This window comes from Carassius gibelio, chromosome B25 (genome assembly GCF_023724105.1).
Source record: "Carassius gibelio isolate Cgi1373 ecotype wild population from Czech Republic chromosome B25, carGib1.2-hapl.c, whole genome shotgun sequence".
NCBI lineage: Eukaryota > Metazoa > Chordata > Actinopteri > Cypriniformes > Cyprinidae > Carassius > Carassius gibelio.
The window spans coordinates 10,905,197-10,925,762 of NC_068420.1; the positions used below are offsets into that span (position 1 = coordinate 10,905,197).

General features: G+C 36.5%; 1 protein-coding gene across 1 annotated transcript in view; it reads left to right on the top strand.

Annotated features, from left to right (window-relative positions):
* The window catches only part of spon1b (spondin 1b), a 66,211-nt gene extending 54,326 nt beyond the window's left edge, over positions 1 to 11,885 (top strand). The window contains exons 11-16 of the mRNA XM_052597794.1: positions 757 to 942; positions 3,767 to 3,937; positions 4,019 to 4,186; positions 7,670 to 7,834; positions 8,056 to 8,319; positions 10,671 to 11,885. Coding sequence (XP_052453754.1) covers positions 757 to 942; positions 3,767 to 3,937; positions 4,019 to 4,186; positions 7,670 to 7,834; positions 8,056 to 8,319; positions 10,671 to 10,834 — 1,118 coding nt within the window. The 3' untranslated portion in view covers positions 10,835 to 11,885. The remainder of the gene's footprint in view (positions 1 to 756; positions 943 to 3,766; positions 3,938 to 4,018; positions 4,187 to 7,669; positions 7,835 to 8,055; positions 8,320 to 10,670) is intronic.
* The last annotated feature ends 8,681 nt before the right edge of the window (positions 11,886 to 20,566 follow it).

The following is a 20,566-nucleotide window of genomic DNA, read 5'->3' on the forward strand; positions in this document are numbered from 1 at the left end:
TATATAAATGTCCTGTCTCTTCCAAGCTTTATAATGGCAGTGAATGGGTGTTGAGATTTTGAAGCCCAAAAAAAGTGCACCCATCCATCATAAAAAGTTATCCACACATCCCTGGAGGGTTAATAAAGGCCTTCTGATGCAAATTGATGCATTTTTATTACAAACAATATCCTTATTTAAAGCTTTATAAACCATAATCTCTAGCTTATTCTAACTGTTGTACTCGTGTTCATGAGAGAACGGCGTTAAAGTTTTTTTAAGTTTTAAATATGGATGTTTTTTTTGTTTTTTATACAAAAACACATCACTTTGCTTTTGACAGCCCGGAGCCATGTGCAACACTTTTTATAATGGATGGACATACTTTATTGGACTTCAAAATCTCATTCACTGCCATTATAAAGTTTTGAAGACCCAGGACATTTATATATATAATTAATTCCAGTTGTTTTTCTCTGGAAGAAGAAAGTAATAAACACCTTCGATGGCTTGAGTGAATCATTGGGTAATTTTCATTTTTGGGGTGAAATGTCTTAATAATGGATTTATTTCTTACAAACATGCAGTCTTTTACTTCAAATACATTAACTGCTGGACTGGAGTCATGGATGTTTTTATCTAAATCTTGAATGTACGAGTATATTTCCAGCATATTTTTTATTTTTCGGTGTACTGTTCCTTTTAGGAAAGCTTTATAAATGCTACTGCTTTTCGTACAGTGTCCTCTAATGAGTCAATCCACTCACATTTCCACAGCCGACAACACTCCAGAGACGTGCATCTACTCAAATTGGTCTCCATGGTCAGCCTGTAGCTCCTCCACCTGCGATAAGGGTCGACGGATGAGGCAGAGGATGCTAAAAGCACAGCTGGACCCCAACGTGCCCTGCCTGCATACCCAAGACTTTGAGCCCTGCATGGGGCCGGGCTGCAGCGAGGAGGGTGAGCTAGATAACGCTGGTCTCCAGCTCTCCAGCGCATAAAAAACCTTTGAGGCTGACGGATTTAGGGATCACTATCTAAGAGCGTGTCAGGAAGGAAGGTGCATAGAATAAGGGGGGAAAATGGAGGAAGAAGGAATAAAAATGTTGTGCAGAAAAGCATGCATGAAGTGCTGAGTGGAGCAGGTAATTAATTGATAGCCTTGTTAGTGCGAGTAATGTAGAGAAATGCAAAGTCTCTGTTTTCAAGGTTACGAAAACCTTAGCCGACCTCAAACTGCTGCTGTAGAGTTTTATGCCTGCAATATGCTCGAGCAGATCAGGGTATTGATTCCCTCATTGGAGAGGTAGGCGCTATAAACAATAACCATAAACTATATATTGTGGTTTATCGTTTAAAATAATCAATATGACATTTGCACTTCGGTAGGTTGGCCGTTTGGGTCGAAGTGTAAAATCTTGATAAGTAAAAGTGCAAATAATGTTTTCTCTTTTGTGTGGGTTGGTTGCCTTTTTCTTAAATCTGTATATCGACACACCTGTAAGGGCTGCACAATCAAATTCAAATCACGATTGCTGTATGGCCTTCTGTGACCACAAAAAGCTGTAATTTAATGAAGCAAATATAGTCCCCATGTGCTGAGGGTTCTAAATAGACATTCTTCACCAGTGTGGCAGAAACAGGTCTTTTTCATTTTTTCGTCAAAATAAAGGCAGCATTTAAATGTTTAAATAACCACTGTGGGTAGAGTGATATTTTATGGTATACAAATATTCTAAAAGGCTCTACATTTTCAAGTTATTCCAATGTTTTCAGCATACTGTACTATTGAATAAAAATATTGTAATTTTACAATATTTGAAAATACTCTAAATATTATTTTTTGATAGTATGTGAAATAATATTGTATAAAGTATTGTATTATAAAATCATTTAATTTCAGATTATACAAAAAAAGTTTTAAATATATATTTAAAAAATCCCAATGTGTTTGTTTTATGATGTACTATTGTATAAAATCTTAGAATTTTAGATTATTTTAAAATATTCAAAAAAACGTTTTTAGCAATAGTATTTGAAATGCTGCATAAAACATAATACACTATATTAAAATATCTTCCAATATGTTCTAAATATTTGGAATATTCAAATGTGTTTGGTACAATACGATGTACTTATATAAACTATTTTTTATTTAAATAATTGTTTTTAAATATCATAAATATTAAATAGTTTAGTATAAAATATCATATTGATTTGTTTAATATTTTAGAATATTAATTGATTTCATTTTCTAGTTTAACTATTAACTATTAATGGTAGCAGTAGCGCCAATGTTACAGTAATATGCAGAAATAATACAATGTGAAAAAAAAAACAATAGAATAAAAATTTCCATTTTGAAGTACAATGTGAATGCAAAGAAAACTGGATTGATTTTTAGCCCATTCATTTTGGGTTTGAATTTTATTCAAGTATTAATAACCCTAAAGAGTAACTTTTTATATTAGCAGCACTTTTGATGTGTGAAATATAATAATTTCAGTAGGAGACAAAATGCATTAGAATTTGAATTTGTCCTGTTCTTTTAATCTTTCAACCTTGATACCAAAGCAACAAATATGTGAGATGTTGCAGTTCCAATCTCAATATCAATAAGCAAAAATATGTGCAATAAGATTCTTAGACCAGATCATACAGCGTCTGTGACATTTTCTCTCTGTCTATCTGTCTTTCTCTCCACCTGGCGACTGATGACTGTCTCTCTTTTTTTCTGTCTGTCAGTGTATCTTCATCAACCCATCCGTCTGCCTCATCTGTACCTTTCCATCCTCTGAACCGTCTGTTTTTCCACATCACGTCTTCATTCTGTCAGCTCTGACGTGAGGGTTTTAAAGATGTTGAAGGCGGCAGCACTGACTATTGATTAATAAAACCTGCATTGCTTCATGTAGACGCTCTATTATTTTTAATTAATGGGCCGTTAAGGGCCTGCATTGATTGATAATCCACCATCCCATTGACAGGCCGACAGTGGGGCCTCTGGGGGCCCCATCAGGGCCACGTTTATTTACAGCTCTTATTAATAATTCACTTAGTTCTGCTTTATTAGGTAGTGCTCGCTGCTGGTCCCAAGTGGGGTCTGCAGTTGTGCACTGGAGACAGATCTATGGAGAGTCGCCCCAAGTTCATCCATCCCGTCTGATAACAAATCTATTTACAAGCTCTGCCTTAGAGATAATTGGAACGGCTGAGGTGAGATAACGCATGGCTGGATCGGTCAATTTGATCACATCTGTCAGCACTTTATAAGGGGAGAAAGGTGGAAGATATGAAAGATGAACTGTAGAGAACGGCAGCATTGAAAAACGATAGAGGAGGATTGTATCTTACAGTCTGTCATACATAAAGAACGAGGATTATGGGGATGGGTCACTGCATTGGATTGCTGTACGTATATGGCGAAGAAGGAATATCTTACTCCTGTTTTCTTTATTAGAAAAAAGTAATTCGTCACGTGAGGCTGTTTGCAATGAATGGATTAGCAAAAGAGACATATTAATATTTATAATAAACCCTAGAGGTCGACCGATTGATTGGCCAGACGATTAATACAATCTATAATCTTACATAGACACTATTTTCTTTGTCCACTAAACTAATTTCAAGAATTTAAGCATGAATCTTTAGTTCAATTTTTTTATGATAAATATGACTGTAGCCAAATATATCCATTCACTCATCACCAGATCTCAAAGTAAACTTTTAGGACAGATTTGTGACGCACAGTACCTCATTAGCATATGTCTGTTCTGTTCCCTAGAGGCGTCCACGTGTATGATGTCGGAGTGGATCAGCTGGTCTCCGTGCAGCGCCTCCTGTGGAATGGGCATGAGGTCCAGAGAGAGATACGTCAAGCAGTTCCCAGAGGACGGCTCCAGCTGCACGCTGCCAACCGAGGAGACCGAGAAGTGTGTGGTCAACGAGGACTGTTGTGAGTTATATACTGTATATGTTGTGTTCAAGTTTCAGTCAAATAACTATCCTAAAATCTACACGTTTACCTGTGTTTCAGCACCCAGTAGCTGTGTGGTGACCGAGTGGGCTGAGTGGGAGCCCTGCAGCGTGAGCTGTGGAGTGGGGATGAGGAGGAGAGAGCGCATGATGAAGATGGAGGCCTCAGATGGCTCGGCCTGTCGAGCGCAGCTGGTGGAGGCAGAGAAGTGCATGATGCCTGAGTGCAGTAAGTATGAAGCCATGAAATGTCAATTCAGTCAATTCAATCCAACACCCTCTCATGGGCCGGGCAAGATGCCCTGCTTCACCAGGCTTGATTCATTAGCAGAATTCCTCTTGGCTGCTAGTCGATTTCTAATTAGACCTGCTTGTCACTTGCCCCTGGTAAGGCTGGACCAGCCGTCCATAAGGTCTTGTTTAAATTGAGGCGTCAAGTTCACGCATGGGATTGTGTAGCTAGTCATCGCTAAGTCATTAATTAATTTGGCTCCATCATTTCTTTTAAAGACAAGACATACTGAAGCAGGTCACAAACGCTTTGTAAAGTAATATTTAGTTACATAATATCACTTTTATTGATCTGATAAACGGCTTTTAAATTTCTAAATAGAAGTAGTATTTATTCACTGTGCATTTCAGTTTCAACTTGTAACATGCTTCAAATTGAACAGTAATTCAGTTAACCGTTCAAATACGAAACATAAATAATTACTAAATGTAATAAATAGTACATTTAAATATGTGAATATTTAGGAACTTTATAGAAATTGAGGCATTTTTAATCTAGCGGATGAGAAAACCAGTATCATGATAGCAACATTTAGTTATTTATTTATGTATTTAATAAATATGAGTATAAATAAATAAAGAGTCCTTGTTTATTATATTTATTTAATGCATTATGCACATTATTACATTGATGTTAATTATAGTTTGTATAATTTAACAAAAACAATCATCATCATAATGGACGATTTTTTTATATATATATAATTTAAATATGATTGATATATGTATAGTTGATTAAAAAAACTGCAAACATCATGGCAAAGTTTTGGTCTAATACTATTTGTTTTACAAATATGAAAAAAAAACATTTGACTGGCTATACAGTTTAAAATATATGCTCTAAATTATACTTAATATACTTTTACATTTTTAAACTGAATCCATCGCCGCAAGAAGCAATATTTTATAATGCAAAAGATTTATAGGTAATATTTGATTTTTATTATTTTAATTCACACAAAATTTTCCATTTTCCTTACTGTTCCAATTTTCACTAGTAAATAACTATTAACTATGACTTTTGCCTCAGTATACCCTTATCTGCTGCTTATTAATAGTTAGTAAGGTTGTTATTAAGGGGAGGTACAATGCTGTTTCATGCATTCAGAGTTATGTACAATGTTAAAGAGTTGGATTCTCATGCTAAGCATGGCCAAAGTTTCAAAAACGATTTGGACGTCTAAGAGTATTTCTGTGCCAAATACACACTTATGGGTTTCTTACAAGTTTCTGAAAGTTTTTTATTTTTCGATCGTGGTTCTTCATTAAGTAATGTGGGGTGGAACTCCTTATATGGGCATTTCTCTCAGAAGAATGCACCCACGCTCACATCGACCAGAGTGAGATAAAGATTGTGATCAACACATCATTCAGCAGCGCTGCACAGGACTCGATCAGGAAGGATGTCTCCAAAGAAGTGTGTTTTTGGTTGTAATAGAGATATAACCTTGTTCACCTTCCTGGAGAACCCAGCATTACATAAACGGTGGATGTAGTTTGTTTTTCGGGGCAGCAACGGAGTTTCGCAAGTGTGTTTGTTGTCAAATGTTTTATAAAAAAGGCCCAGTTTGACTTTGGATTTGCACATTGTTCAATACTGAAAGATGGAGCAGTCCCAGTGATAAAAAATCCCGGTCATGATTCGCAACTGCAGATAGTAATGCCTAGTTCACACTGCATGATTTTCAAAATCATTGTATCATCACTGTTTTCACGCTGCACAACTATCTGGGGTAGCATTCAGTTTCTGCTGCGTTCACATTCCATGATAAATCACCAACAGGAGGTTACACACTGCATGACAACAATAGGAAGAATCACCGACAACTCTGTCTGGTCTGCAAATTACATTTCATAACCAAGTGATAAGGAAATAATGCAAGATCACTCTGATATTGTGGTCTATAATAAGTCCTCCCTGAACAAACAATAACAAAGATGACTTAACATTGCCTGCTTCTGCTGGGAAAATTTTATATACACAAATCTAAGTACTTGAAAGTGAAACCAACGTTTTGTGCATTTAATAATGAGCTTGTCTACACAAGCCCTCAATGTGATGAAAAAGAAAATGCAGTACATCTTTTGTCCTTTATAGAAAAATATGATTTACAGGAAAAGACCCTAGCCCCCTTTTATGTTTAATTAATTAATTTGTTTTGTGTGTGTGTGTGTGTGTGTGTGTGTTTATGTATGTATGTATGTATGTATGTATGTATGTATGTATGTATGTATATATATATATATATATATATATATATATATATACAGTGTCCTTTATAAGTATTTGAACAGTAAAGACAAAATTGCTTTCTCTGCTGTGGAATCAAGACATTTGCTAATTTGGTTAAAAGATGAATGTGCTACAAAACTACAGAATTTCACATTTTATTATTCTTTCGACACATACATATTTTACCAAATAAAAAGGACAGCACTTTAAGGGCCCTATAATACACCCATCACAATGCAACGCAAGGCGCAGCGCAGGTGTGTTTGCTAGTTTCAGTCCGGCGCCGTTCGCATTTTCCCGTCCAGTGCCACGTCGTTTCATTAGCAAATGCATTTGTGCTCATTTGTGCGCCCATGGACGTGCTGGTCTAAAAATCAGGTGTGTTCAGGCACATAAATAAACTGCGCCATAGACCAACTCAAACCTGGTCTAAAGTCTGACACAAAGTTTTTTGTTTGTTATTTAAAGAGCGTATTATAATAGGCGGGTCCCCAACACACGTACACACTGCTTATTAAACACAGCAGCACACAAACATGCCAAATATATATAATTTTAAAATATATGTATATATAAATGCCTACATGTCATAATGAATAGTCATCACATGTATCAGAATTAGGCTATTTGCTCGCACACAAACAGCTCCGTTTCATCAAGAGGCGCGTTCTGTCTTTGCGCTTGCCAAATTCCATCGTGTAAACAGAAAATCCGTCATGGCACGAGCGCAACTGGCTCTTAAAGGGAATGGAAGATGAGACTCTGATTGGTGTATTGCATCTTACGCCCAAGAAACACCCATAACTCATTAAGAGAATAGGGACAACCTGTTTAGACCATGCACCCGGGCGCGACAACTGTTTTTCCGTCGTTAAAATAGCAAAAGTAGAATTGGACATGCCCTGAGTGCACCTGCGCTATACGCTGTACACTTTGCATTTAGATCGATAAAATAGGGCCCTTAGAGTTCATCCCATTATTTGATGTGAGCATAAGCATTGGAACAGTTGAATTTAAGGCAGAGTATGCACTAGATTGTTTGAACTGCAAGTATATGCACAATAAATCTAAAGTACTATAAACGTAGTATGCACTCGATACCGTGCACCTCTAATTTAGTATACCTTGAGTTTATGAACAGTATAGTAACTCTTCATTACTTGTGTGTGTGTGTGTGTTTGTGTGTAGATGCAGTGGTGTGTATGCTCTCTCCATGGTCAGACTGGGGAGATTGCAGTGTTACTTGCGGTGTGGGCATGCGTTCTCGTCAGCGCATGCTGAAGACGCCCGTAGAGCCCAGCCTGTGTCCGGATGAGCTCGAGCAGATTGAAAAGTGCATGCTTCCTGAATGCCGTGAGTAACACACATACACGCTTTCATTTATACCAAAGACTTTGTGTTTTCATGTAAATACTAAACTAACCTCAATGCGATTTACTAATTGAAAACATCCCTAAATGAAGGTTTTGTGATATTAAATTCACAAAATGGTTCCCAAATTGTAGTACATGCACAGAAATACACACGTGAATGAAATGCTCCCTTTTTAATCCCATCCTCCATTCCTCCTCCAGCCACGGACTGCATGCTGTCGGAGTGGTCGGCGTGGTCCGAGTGCAATAAGTCTTGCGGGAAGGGTCACATGATCCGCTCACGGATGGTCAAACTAGAGCCTCAGTTTGGAGGCATGCCCTGTCCCGAGACAGTCCAGAGGAAAAAATGCAAGATCCGCAAGTGCACAAAAGGCTCCCGAACCGGCGACAAGAGGAAGAGACAGGAAGCTTCAGACAGGAGGAGAGCAATACCGAGCAAGGAATCTGTGGCAGAGGAAAACTCAGGTCCAGAAATATTTAGTATTTGCTTATTGCAAGTTTAGCTCTCTGTCTACAGATCCTTCCTGGAAGCAGGAGTTATGTTAATTGCCCATAATTTGTGCAGCTGAATTTGGCTTTAAAAGTCAACTTGGAAGTTAATATTGACCTTTTTGTGTTCCTGGTTTTACTTTGCGTGATTTATCAGAGGCAGTTATTCCAAAGACGTCTTTACATTCTTTCAGTCATCAATATGTAATAACCTTAACAACCTCTTTAAAACTTTTCTTGGCTGATTTCACCTTGGTACAAAGCTCCTAAAGGGACATGGTGATGGGGGAAAAAATGAGATGGAAGGAAAAATTATATTTCAATACTTTTTCATTGGCAAAACTTCTGGCATCCCCCAAGAAATGTTGCTTCCGGGATGAAAATTTGAAGTGGCTGGGAAAACTCAGAAGCTTTCGCAAAGTTTTTGAAGTAAAAGTACAGTTTCTCTGTGGGAATGCAAAAAGTTTTGTGAGTGAACCATTTACAGTAACCATTTTCAAAAAACCATTGAAATATGTCAAGATGATGTGAAATGGCCATTTTTTTCACAATCCAATCAGTTCCAAGAGATAAAATCCTAGTGAACTGCCTACAGTGGAAACATTTCAAGTCATCATATGTGTGCTCTTTAAAGGCAGAGAACTAATAGAGCTGATTTTTTAGATACTTTTGATCAAACTCTGATGCATGCATTTGCATCTGTTATTTATGGAGGCAATCCCAAAATGTCTGAAACTTATAAAAATAGTTATTTGAAATAAGAATGTATGTTGGTGCCAATTGCCTTGTGTGCAGTGTGCTGATACTGTATATCACGCTGTTTCACTATAGGCATCAAGAGTTCAAATCCCCATTTCTCTCTCCCACTTCGTTTCCTGTTTTCTCTACAATGGCATAATAAAGTTAAAAAAAATTAATAATAATAATTCTTTAATTAAAAATTCACTATTTTACCCAATATGTGTGTGTTCTATAAGTTTTAGGCTTACCAATGCATTTCAGACTAAAAACTCATGGCACCACATTACTGTTCAAACATCTGGGATCAGAACGATTAAAAAAACCTTATGCTCACCAAGGCTGCATTTATTTAATGAAAAATAAACTGTACAACATGGAAATGTTATTACAATTTTAAATATCGGTTGTCTATTTGAATATATTTGAAAATCTTATTTATTTCTGTGATAAATAGCTGGATTTTCATCATCATTACTCCAGTCTTCAGTGTCACATGGTTCTTCTAATCATTCTAATATGCTGATGCTGCTCAGTAAACATTTCTTATTATTGTCAATGTTGGAAACAGTAATGCTGATTAATATTTTTGTGGAAACCATTTTTTTATGATTCTTTGATGAATAGAAAGAATAGAACTAGAAACAGAAATCTTTTGCATCGTTATAAATTTCTTTACAGTCACTTGTGATTAATATAATGCATTTGTTCCATAGAAGTAATAGTATAGTAATTCCTTTAAACTCTTTAAATCTTACTGTCCCCAAATTTTGAATGATATTAGAGCAACATTCCAAATCAGTCACTTGAGCATTAAGATGCATTCTAACAAGGAAAAAATCTCTTTGTAAGCAACAAGGCAGCTGTCGGTTTTGGAACAGAGCTAATATTTTTGTTTTTGATTAAATTGTTCTCCTAAGCTCCCTGTAAATCTTCTGTATTGCTCTATGTGAAGTTGTGAATTGATCAATACATCCCATCTTTTAAAGCTTTGCCACTCTGTGTGAGCCAGAGCATATCTTATACACACACACACAAACACGTTGTCAGCATTTGATGAAGTGATTCAGTAGGGCTACAAATGGTGATGTAGAGGATGTCCCCGGCTCATTGTACTAGAGAAGTCTCTCTGGCCTTGCTGCTTATTCTTAACACACATGAACACACATGCTAATACATCACCTTTAACTGTGCTGTCCTCCTCGGCACCTCATTTTTGGCACTTAATCTTGGTCACCTCCATCGTGTTTAAAACACCCTCCACTTCCCCAGCTCCACCTGTATAGATCTGTTATAGGTGTTTCCATGTATGTGTGGGGCTTATTTCATATTTGTTATATGTGCAGCAGCAGTATTTTCTACCAGCATGTCTGTGGATGTATTGGCAGTAGCAAGTCTCTGTTGCAGCAGCATACAGCATAGCAGATCTATTTCGTCAAGACCAAACACATTACCATTGTCATGAATATTACCGTGCTAAATTTTACTGAGAATTGTCTTGACAGAAATGTCTTGGTGAACTATTTAATCAAAGGGCCAAAACCCGTTACACAAAAAACCCCTTGATTTTCTTTGTTTTCTTCCAACAGCCTGTCCGATACGCCCGTGGTCCAGCTGGACGGAGTGTACCAAGCCATGCGGCGGGGGGGTCCAAGAGCGTATGATGTACTTAAAGAAGAAAGGCAAATCTTCACAGCCTAACCACTGCAAAAACAAGAAGGAGATCCGCGCGTGCAACGTGCACCCGTGCTAAAAGTGACTATCACTGTAATACACACACACACACACCCCAACACACACTGAATCAGCCCTTTAAGAGGCTGAATAGGGCAGAAACAGAGTAGTTTTAACCTAAGGTTTCCTGAAGCGGTATTGGCGAGGGGTGTGTGTTCCAGCTTGTAGGATTTTAGAATAACACACACGTGGACCAGGCCTGTTATCCGTGATTAGTTTTAGATGCCTTCTTAGTGGGCGTATATACTGTATCAATGTATAACCGACACTTTTCAGTACCACCTTCACTAAAACATCAGTGTGCACTTCCTTTTTTAACAGTAATTACATTTTTCTTTCATTTGTTATGAACAATCACATTCTTTTTGGGTAAAGGTCGGCATTCAAAACAGATACGTAGCATTTCCTGTAAACAAAACATGGTTTTCTTCATCCCTTAAAGATTTTGGATGCAATCCTATACTGGTTTGTGAAGGAAAACAGGCCGTGATGTGGGATTCGCAAACAAGTTCTAATCTGAGGGTGCCTGTATTGAGCGATATCAAGGTGGGTCACCAACAATCAATGCCCAATTGATTCAGACAGCAAGTGCTTGGTGAGGACAGAGGATTTTTTGTTCCTCGACTGTGAAGTTTTCTGGGAAATCTTGTCAGATATAGGCTTAAGGTGATGCATTTTCGAGTCTATGGATAGTTTAACATTTTATTTCCAAACTAAAAAGCACAGGTAAACAACCATTCAATGTTTTTTGAATTTATTTTATAAATCGTGAAATATTAACTTGGAGTTGAAAATAGATTGTGACTTTTTATTGCATTATTAGATGTATAAGAAGCTAATGTAAAATATGAACTCATCCGTAGGGAAAGAAAGCATTTAAATTAGACATTTTCTTACTTTTATTGTGGAATTTTGATATATTTAGCTTCAAAAAGTCTTGCCAAAGTCAAGTGTGGAATTTCTTTTTCTCTGTCGCTCCCTCTCCCTTATTTTCTTTTGACTCATCCCTTCTTCTGCAATGTTCTGCTTTTTTGAAATAAATCTTTACAATAAAAAATTATGTGACTACATGTTTCGGATTGCTTATTGCATATAAAATGTATATTCATTATAAAATAGATACATTTAAACAGGTTTGCCTTTTTAAATTATTTCCTGATCTAGAACAGTTTCTCTGTCTAACCACTAGGTGGAGACAGAGACTAAAGTTGCGCTACATAATTGTTACAAATGCAAATTCAACTCTTCGACAAATATAGTTGCAGGATGAAAACGTAAAACATATCAGCCAAAAATTATATCTTTCACATTCATTATATATATATAATGAATGTGAAAGGCGACTGAATCTGTCATAATACTAGCGTCTTTTTGTGCTCCATAGGTGAAACAACGTCATGTGGATTTGGAACATCATTAATATTACAGTGTATATGTGTTTTTTTCTTTGCATGTATTCTCTTAGCTTATGATTTTAAGAAATATCTGATTCTAAGATTTAATTGGTTTTAGTTATGGAGACATGCCTAGTCTGATAGCTCTATCAAGCCAGGATGTGTCATGTTTAGTGAAATATTTTCCCTTGTAGCCTAATTACACTTTGGTAAAAGCACAAGCGTCGGGCTGAAGTGCTTAGCTGTTACTCTGTATAATACATTTATTTAGGTTTGAACTTTACACCGCTTAAATGAAACTCCTACGGTGAATCAACTTGACAGGTGTGGGGTAAACGGCCCAGATGCTTTATACTTTAAACACATGAGAGTTTCCTCCCTCGCTAAACATGATGGGAGCAATTTATTGTTAGAACGCATCATGTCTCGGTTAGAACTGAGCACTGAAATTAATTAAACTGGACCAAACACAGCAGTTTGGTAGTCGTGGTAACACGCGATTAAGCCTTAATATTTCTCAAACATGAAAGAAGGACCGGACAGTGGATTTAAAACTCCTAAAGTCTGGTTTATGAATATTAATGAGACCATGTGACGTTTAGCAGTTGGCCTGCTTCATCTGTAAGCTACTTCCAAATTGTCTGTAGTTTTTCAATACTTTTTAGAAAAAAACAGCGGCTTTCAACTAAATGTTATGTATTTATAAGTATTAAAATACATTGTATATTGTAATATTAAACTGCATAATGCTTTATAAATTAAAGTTAAATGCCAGAGCTTGCAAAGAAACTTTGTGGGACTATTTGAATCGGTTCATTTAATGAATCGTCCGGTCGAGTCGATTCATTCAAATTAATCTGAAGTCAAAATTACCAGTACACCAAGTTTTGGGTGTGTTCAAGTAGTATGTTCTTGATTCAGTAGAAGAAGAATAGGCTTTTAAGAATTATTTAGGTCTACATTTAAATTTGGTCTTCACTAGTCATCCTGGGTGTTTAAATTAGATCCATTCAAAAGAATGAATGTCATTCAATTCGATACGTCATTTGATTGGGAATCGGACTGGTGCACTCTTAGTGGAATCCAATAGAAAGAACCGACTCATGACTCATTCGTTCGGGAATTGAACACTTCATAAAATAGAATTGTCTTGTTAAGAGTAATTTCGAAAACCGGTTCTGAGTAAGGGTGTTTACGACTCAGTTTTCAATTAAAAACTGAAAACTGAACATGGACAGTATACCGTACACACAGCTTCAATGGAGGGACTGAGAGCTCTCGGACTAAATCTAAAATATCTTAAACTGTGTTCCGAAGATAAAAGGAGGTCTTGCATGTTTGGAACAGCATAAGGGTGAGTTATTAATGACATAATTTTCATTTTTGGGCGAACTAACCCTTTCAGTAGGTGAGTAAGTGTTAAACGCTGTTACATGGTGTTCACTGTAATTGGTTTCTTTCAGAGATGCCTCCCCTACATTCAGCTTTGCTTGAAGTTTTTCCAGAGGTTGTGACCATTAGCACTGTCGATGGGTTGGTAGAGACAGCCTAGATGTGTGAGGGAAAAATGTGGGTGAGTATAACAATATATAAGTTTGTGCGGGGTTACAGGTGGGCAGGGCCTTCATGTTATTATAAAATGATAGAAACCATGGGAACATAATGGTTGTACTGTGGAAAGACCATGAAGCAGAGAATAATGTGCAGGGTACAAGGTGTGGAGATGTTGGTAATCCATGAAACGTGTTTTAGAAAACATTACGTACATAAAAGATGTTTCCTTGTGCCTTTTGTGAATTGAATGCACGACTACAAGGAATGAAGAATGGCACAATTAGTATTGTGGGTTTTCAAATGTCACAATGCATTTCACAGAAAGAACATTTGAAATGTTAATCTTCAGGCATTGGACAGAAGGCCGTTCAATCGCTCGAGAACAATAGAATGCAATTCTGCTTTTATAAGCCATTCAGAAAGGTGCCACAAACAACCCAAAGCGAGAAAGAAAAAATATGTGGACTGTGTCTTTTTCTATACATTAAGATTCAGGTTGATTTTTCTTTGTTCGCTGCACATGCTGTCTCTGAATGTTTGCACCATTACCTGTGATGAAAGTGGCCTCTCATGTGTTCTTAGTGTTTCTCAGGTGGTTTTAGTTTCTCTTGAGAACTACAAAAGGAACATGAACAACGTTGAACTGAGCTACCATTATATTCTGGAACAGTTTGCATATGCAGACTTTGGCATTTTTTTTATGAAATAGGTCTATATTCTCTTCATAAAATGACCTAGCAAGTCATTCAGAGTTGGAGAGATGTCCTTGTTGTCTGTTCAGTGAGTCAGTAAGCCGATGACTCAGTAACGACGAAGCATTGTGAGGCACCTAGGCTTATTCTTTAAATGAATCATAACAGGATTCATTTCTCTTCAGCACATTACAAGGTGTAGCTGTCTGGTGGTCAAACCGCTGATGATTCTGCAACCGGTTCATCAAGAATATTGAATTTTTTGTTATTTACTTATTTATTTAATAATAATAACATTTTCGATGAGACTGTTTGAATGTATTGTCACTGCTTTTAGCTTTTTAACCCAATAACTTCATTCATTAAAAAGATCTGAACCTGATCTGCAGGAACATCTGAAATGGTGTTTGCTGTATGAATTCTGTGGTCTCCTGTGTTCGATTTATAAGTCCGTTAACCTTCATTGTTGTATCTTGTCCTTAGAACCCTCGCTGGTGCTCTTGAAGGCTTCAGTCTTTACAAATCTGATAAGAAATGCAGAAAAATCAATGTCGTGTCCAGACATGGTGAGACATGTTTGCTGGTGCAGGACTCAGCTGTTTTATTTCGCTCAACCAGCTGCTGGCCTTTGAGTCGAGCACAGAGGAGAACATTTATTTTTGGCGCAGGGAAGCAGAGGGAGCTTTTCTCACTTCAAGATGACTGTAACTCTTTGTGTTTATTTGTTTATTCAAATGCATACGTGTATAATGCACCTTCCTAATGGATGGTGATTTTTATGTTTCTGTGATTCTCCATAGGATTGGAGTGGCTTCAGTTGCATCCTTGACAGAGCAGAACAGAACATCAACGCCTCAACCATTATTATACTCAGCTTAAAGGAGAACAGCTATTATATCTTTATTGCTGTGAATATTTGTTTCATACTGTGCATTGATTCACACAGGTAAGAGCTACACAATGAATGAAACCTATCTGAGCATTGAACATTTCTGAATATTAGCATTCTTTGATCTGTTCTGTTCATTTCATCCATTTAGTCTAATTATTTTACACCATTTTTCAGTTCAGTTGTTCGATTCTATAGTGTTCTGTTCTAATTAGTCTATAAAACCAACATCCTGGAGTTCCATTGATGTTTCTGCATATATTCATGTGCAGCCTATGTTTAAATGTGCATGTTGTTTATACATGCATTTCTAACAATATCACATCCTTGTGTTTTTACAAGTCACTGTATAATATTGCCCTCTATTAAAGTGTTTGGGGAGGCGGGGGACAGTCAAGTCTTCCTGCTGACCCCCTGTGAATGCCATCATGGTTAAGACATCTTTTATTCATGCGTTGACTTTTTCTAGTGTGTCCTTGTACTTCTTTATATCAAATCCCACTGAGCGTCAGCAGTCACTCTGCTCAAGATTCACATTTACTGCTAAGCTGTCATACACATACCATTGCTTAAAAAACACAGGACTTTAGTTTTGGACTGGAGTGGTCTCTGTCTCTTTTACTACAAAACAGCCATACTGTATGATGGGCAACATGCTACTTGGTGGTAGGTTGTTTTAGGGGGAGGGACTTTCTCATTCTAGAGCATTTAATTGGGCGAAATGCATGTAGTGCAGAATGAGTCATCAATATTTTTCATACATTTTCCCAGAAGATAAAGGGTCTGTTCACACAGAAAATGTTTTTGCGGACCACTGCGCTGCTTTTTATTTATTTTTTCTGTGATGTTTCCATTGCATGCAACACAGCATTCTAAAACTTTTAAAGTTGTTTCTACACTTTATTTTTTCTTTATTTCACTGCCTTGCATTTAAGTGCTTTCAAATACAAAAGTGTGTTTTTGGTGAATGATGTGAAAAGCCTCTAAGACTGTATATTTTAATTTTAATATATCTGCTAAATGTGAATTTTGTCAACTTACTAGAGCATGCTAATGCATAGATGACCTAAAACCCAGGGTTTCTGCAGGTCTTAAAAAGGTCTTGATAGGTGATTTTTACTTAAATTTTCCTTTCCACAAATTATGGCCCTAAAAAGCCTTAATCGCAAGGCATTCGTTGCATTAAATGTTGCACGCATTTCAAAAATTGTTTATCTTCTTTGGAATTTGTATCTTGCTTTTATAGTACAATTATTTAAATATCCTTAAATCAACATACCTTTGAGGTGTATAAGTCTTGTTTTCAGTTTCAGTTTTTTGTTCAGTTTCTCAGAAAACAATTCACAAAAAAAACCCTAAGAAAACACAAATAACTGTATTCAGCAATTTATTTTCTTCCATGTCAGTGTTCGATGTGCGTTCACAAGAGTACCACGACGCATGCGTGTGATGCTGCTCACTCAGGAGCCATCTGTCTGTCATGACTGACAAGGAAGAGAAGAAATTGTTGAATAAAGTCATCGTTTACTTTGCGCACAAAAAGTATTCTCGTAGCTTCATAACATTACAGTTGAACCACCATCACATGGACCATTTTAACAATGTCCTTACGACCTTTCTGATCCTAGAATGTGTCAGTTGCATTGTCTTTACATGGTCAGAAAGCTCTTGGATTTCATCAGCACTGGAAAATAGGATGAAAATACTGATAGAAAATGTCATCATCGTGTAGTGTGATCACAAGGTGTATTAAATTATATTTCTTTTTATATTTTCTTTCTAATTATTATTTTTTTTATTAAAAAGTAATGGAGATCTGTAGGAAACTTTTAAGTTTGCTCATACAACTCATTTTTAGCTGCCTAGACATTTCCTTTAGATGTTTTGAGTTCCCTTCCAGTTATTCCCTACATTTTCTTTACTTGGTCCTAAAAAGGTCTAAAACCTGCAGGAACCCTGCAAAGCTATAACAGAAATGGATGAAATGCCACAAAACTCCCACTTTAAGGTTTTTGTGGAAGTTCCATGATGGACTGAGTGAATTTTGAGTAAGGTGAACTCAAGGCTGAACTTTAATAAAAATGCGGTTCGGTCCCCATCACAAATGCAACAAGATAGATTTATATGGGAATATTTGGAGATGACCCAATCCGTATGACCATTTTCTTCTTCGATCCACATTTTTGTTTATCAAACACGATTTTTAAATGAACACAATCATCACCCGGTATAGCATTGTAAATTATTGTCATCACTCACTTTTGTTGACTAAGCCATAACAGCGTAACCAAAAATAGCATGCATTCTATGCCAAATCCTTGAGAGATTTCGCAAATGCCAACATATGCCATAGTACTGATGCTGAGGTGACATTTTAAAAGGTAACAGCATCTGTTTGATATTTTAGGGTGCACAATTAGAGGGGGTGTTTTCGAGGAATCAAGGCAGAACATTTTGGGCTTATTTAACGAGTTGCCATAGAAATATTCTGTAAAGAATTGCAGCCACAGGTACATCATGAATACATCTTTTAATAGTCACAACATTTTTAGAGACAACAACAGTTCATGAACAAGAGAAGAAAATGATAGATCATTATTCCTTATAAATATTCCTAGAAATATTAAGACGCCACAGCGCCGTGTGCTGGACTCTCGAAATAATTATTTTTAGCATTTTTATTTTGAAAATAAACCATCAAGAAACTGACACTTACAAAAGCTCATATTATGTCATATTGCAGTGGACACAGCCTCCCACCTGAGTGAACGCAGCTGCTTTGACAAGACTTCAGCAGCCATTATTTATTTGTTAACCTCATTACGGATGACACAAACGGCTCCTTTGGCAGAGGGACTGTTGCCATAGAAACAGAGTGCAAAAGCACCACACTGACCTCTTATGGGACATGGCCTTTCAAAGTTTCTATTCTGTTATACACATGGTCAAGCGATCACCGTGGACATGTGGCCTACATGATGTAATATGTCAGTGTCTCTGCGACATAATGTCATTGGTCAATAATAGCAGAAAGAACAAATTTGACCTGATCGAGTCGCTCTTAGAAGGGCAGATGCATTGTTTGTTTCACTCTGACGTGTGATTTATCAAGTGGTGGAATATACAGACTCTGTGTTACAGTCTTTATTTGTTCTTCAGGGGGCTCGGCTGTAATGAGAAACAGTGTGGGGAGTTTCAAGCCAAAGGGCATAATCATGTGACAGTCAGGCACCTTGGATTTTAGTGATGATAAACAAGGAGCCCAGTGGCATTCTGGGAAAAAGAGTGGCTCCTTTTGATCATTTAAAGGTACTTTTGACCAAGATAAAGATTCATTTGTACCTGCTTAGAATCTGATAACTGTTCCAGTAGGAGAAACTTAAAGGCACAGTTCACCCAAAAAAAAAGGAACATTTTATAATTTACCCACCCTTAAGACATTACGTATTACTTTTTTCTGTGGAAGAAAAAAATATTTTATAATTTTTTAGCAGAATGTCCAAGGTGTGATTTTCCATATAATAAAAGTGAATGGTGATTTTCATTGAATAACAACGTAAACAGTCATAAAATACAATAAAAAGTATAAAAATGTCAGTTATAACACAGAAAATTACTTGATTTTAGAAAAAGTTTTCAAAAAAGTTGGGAAACTGTACAAATTGTGATTAAAAAAGGAATGGAATAATTTACAAATCTCATAAACTTATATTTTATTCACAATGGAATATAGATAACATATCAAATGTTGAAATGTCATGCCAAAAATTGGCTCACTTTTGATTTCATTCCAAAAAATGTTGGGACAGGTAGCAATAAGAGGCTGAAAAAGTTAAATGTACACATAAGGAACAGCTACAAAAAACAGTTTGCAACTTATTAGGTCAATTGGCAACATGATTGGGTATAAAAGTGGCAGTGTCTCTCAGAAGTGAAGATGGGCAGAGGATCATCAATTATTAGACATCCAGTCTTTTACATTTTTAACACACTTTGTTAGCTTAGATAATTTATAAATTTCATCTGGCCTTATTGAAATATATAGTTGAGTATCATCAGCATAACAATGGAAACTAATCCCGTATTTTCTAATAATATTACCAAGGGGCAACATGTATACTGAAAATAGCAGAGGACCTACGACAGATCCTTGTGGCACTCCATACTTTACTGGATATAAATGAGATGATTCCTCATTTAAATAGACAAAGTGATAGCGATCGGACAAGTAGGATCTAAACCATCTTAAAGCCTGCCCTTGAATATCCGTATAGTTTTCTAATCGATATATGAGTATGTCATGATCTATGGTGTCGAACAAAGCAGTAAGATCAAGTAAAACTAGCAATGTGATGCAGCCTTGATCTGACGCAAGAAGCAAGTAATTTGTAATTTTAACAAGTTCAATTTCTGTGCTATGGTGGGGTCTGAAACCCGACTAAAATTCTTTATAGATATCTACCCCTTTTTTTTCTTTTCTTTTTTTTTTTGTAGCATACACAACTTTTTCTAAAATTTTAGACATAAATGGAAGATTTGAAATGGGTCTGTAATTTTCCAGTTCCCTCTAGGTCCAGGTCTAGTTGTGGTTTCTTAATAACTGCCTGGTTTTGGGTTAATAATATAGAGAAGCAGTTCTCTTGCTACAGGTAACAACTCTTTCAGTAATTTAGTGGGTACAGGATCTAATAAACATGTTGCTGATTTAGATGCAGTGATACGTTCATTTAGATCTTTCTGTCCTTTAGTTGTAAAGCACTAAAGTTTTTCTTTGGGTGCAATGAATGAAGCTGAATTACATGACGCTGTCGATTCTACAATTTTAATTGTATTTCTGATACTATCCATTTGATCAATAAAGACTTTTTTATAGATAATTTTCTCACAGTGTACTAACTGATTAACAATCACAGGTACAAACTACTAACAAGGTGTATAGTGATCAATTATTCAGTTGTTTGATTATTTTAATTAAATTTAACAATTGCAAATAGCAGCATAACTTAATTAATGTGATGCGTGTACTGCTAGGCATCTTTGGTTTCCTCTTGTGTAATTTAGATGGAAAATGTGTGCCTTTTTATTGCTTGAGTCACTTATCTAGCTAAATTTAAATTTGTTGCTAGGTGATGTGGAAGTTGTTTTTTGCTAGTTTTTCGTTGGCAACACTCGGGGGCGTCGGACCGGGGTTAAAACCAGTACTGATTACTAGGGCCTCAAAG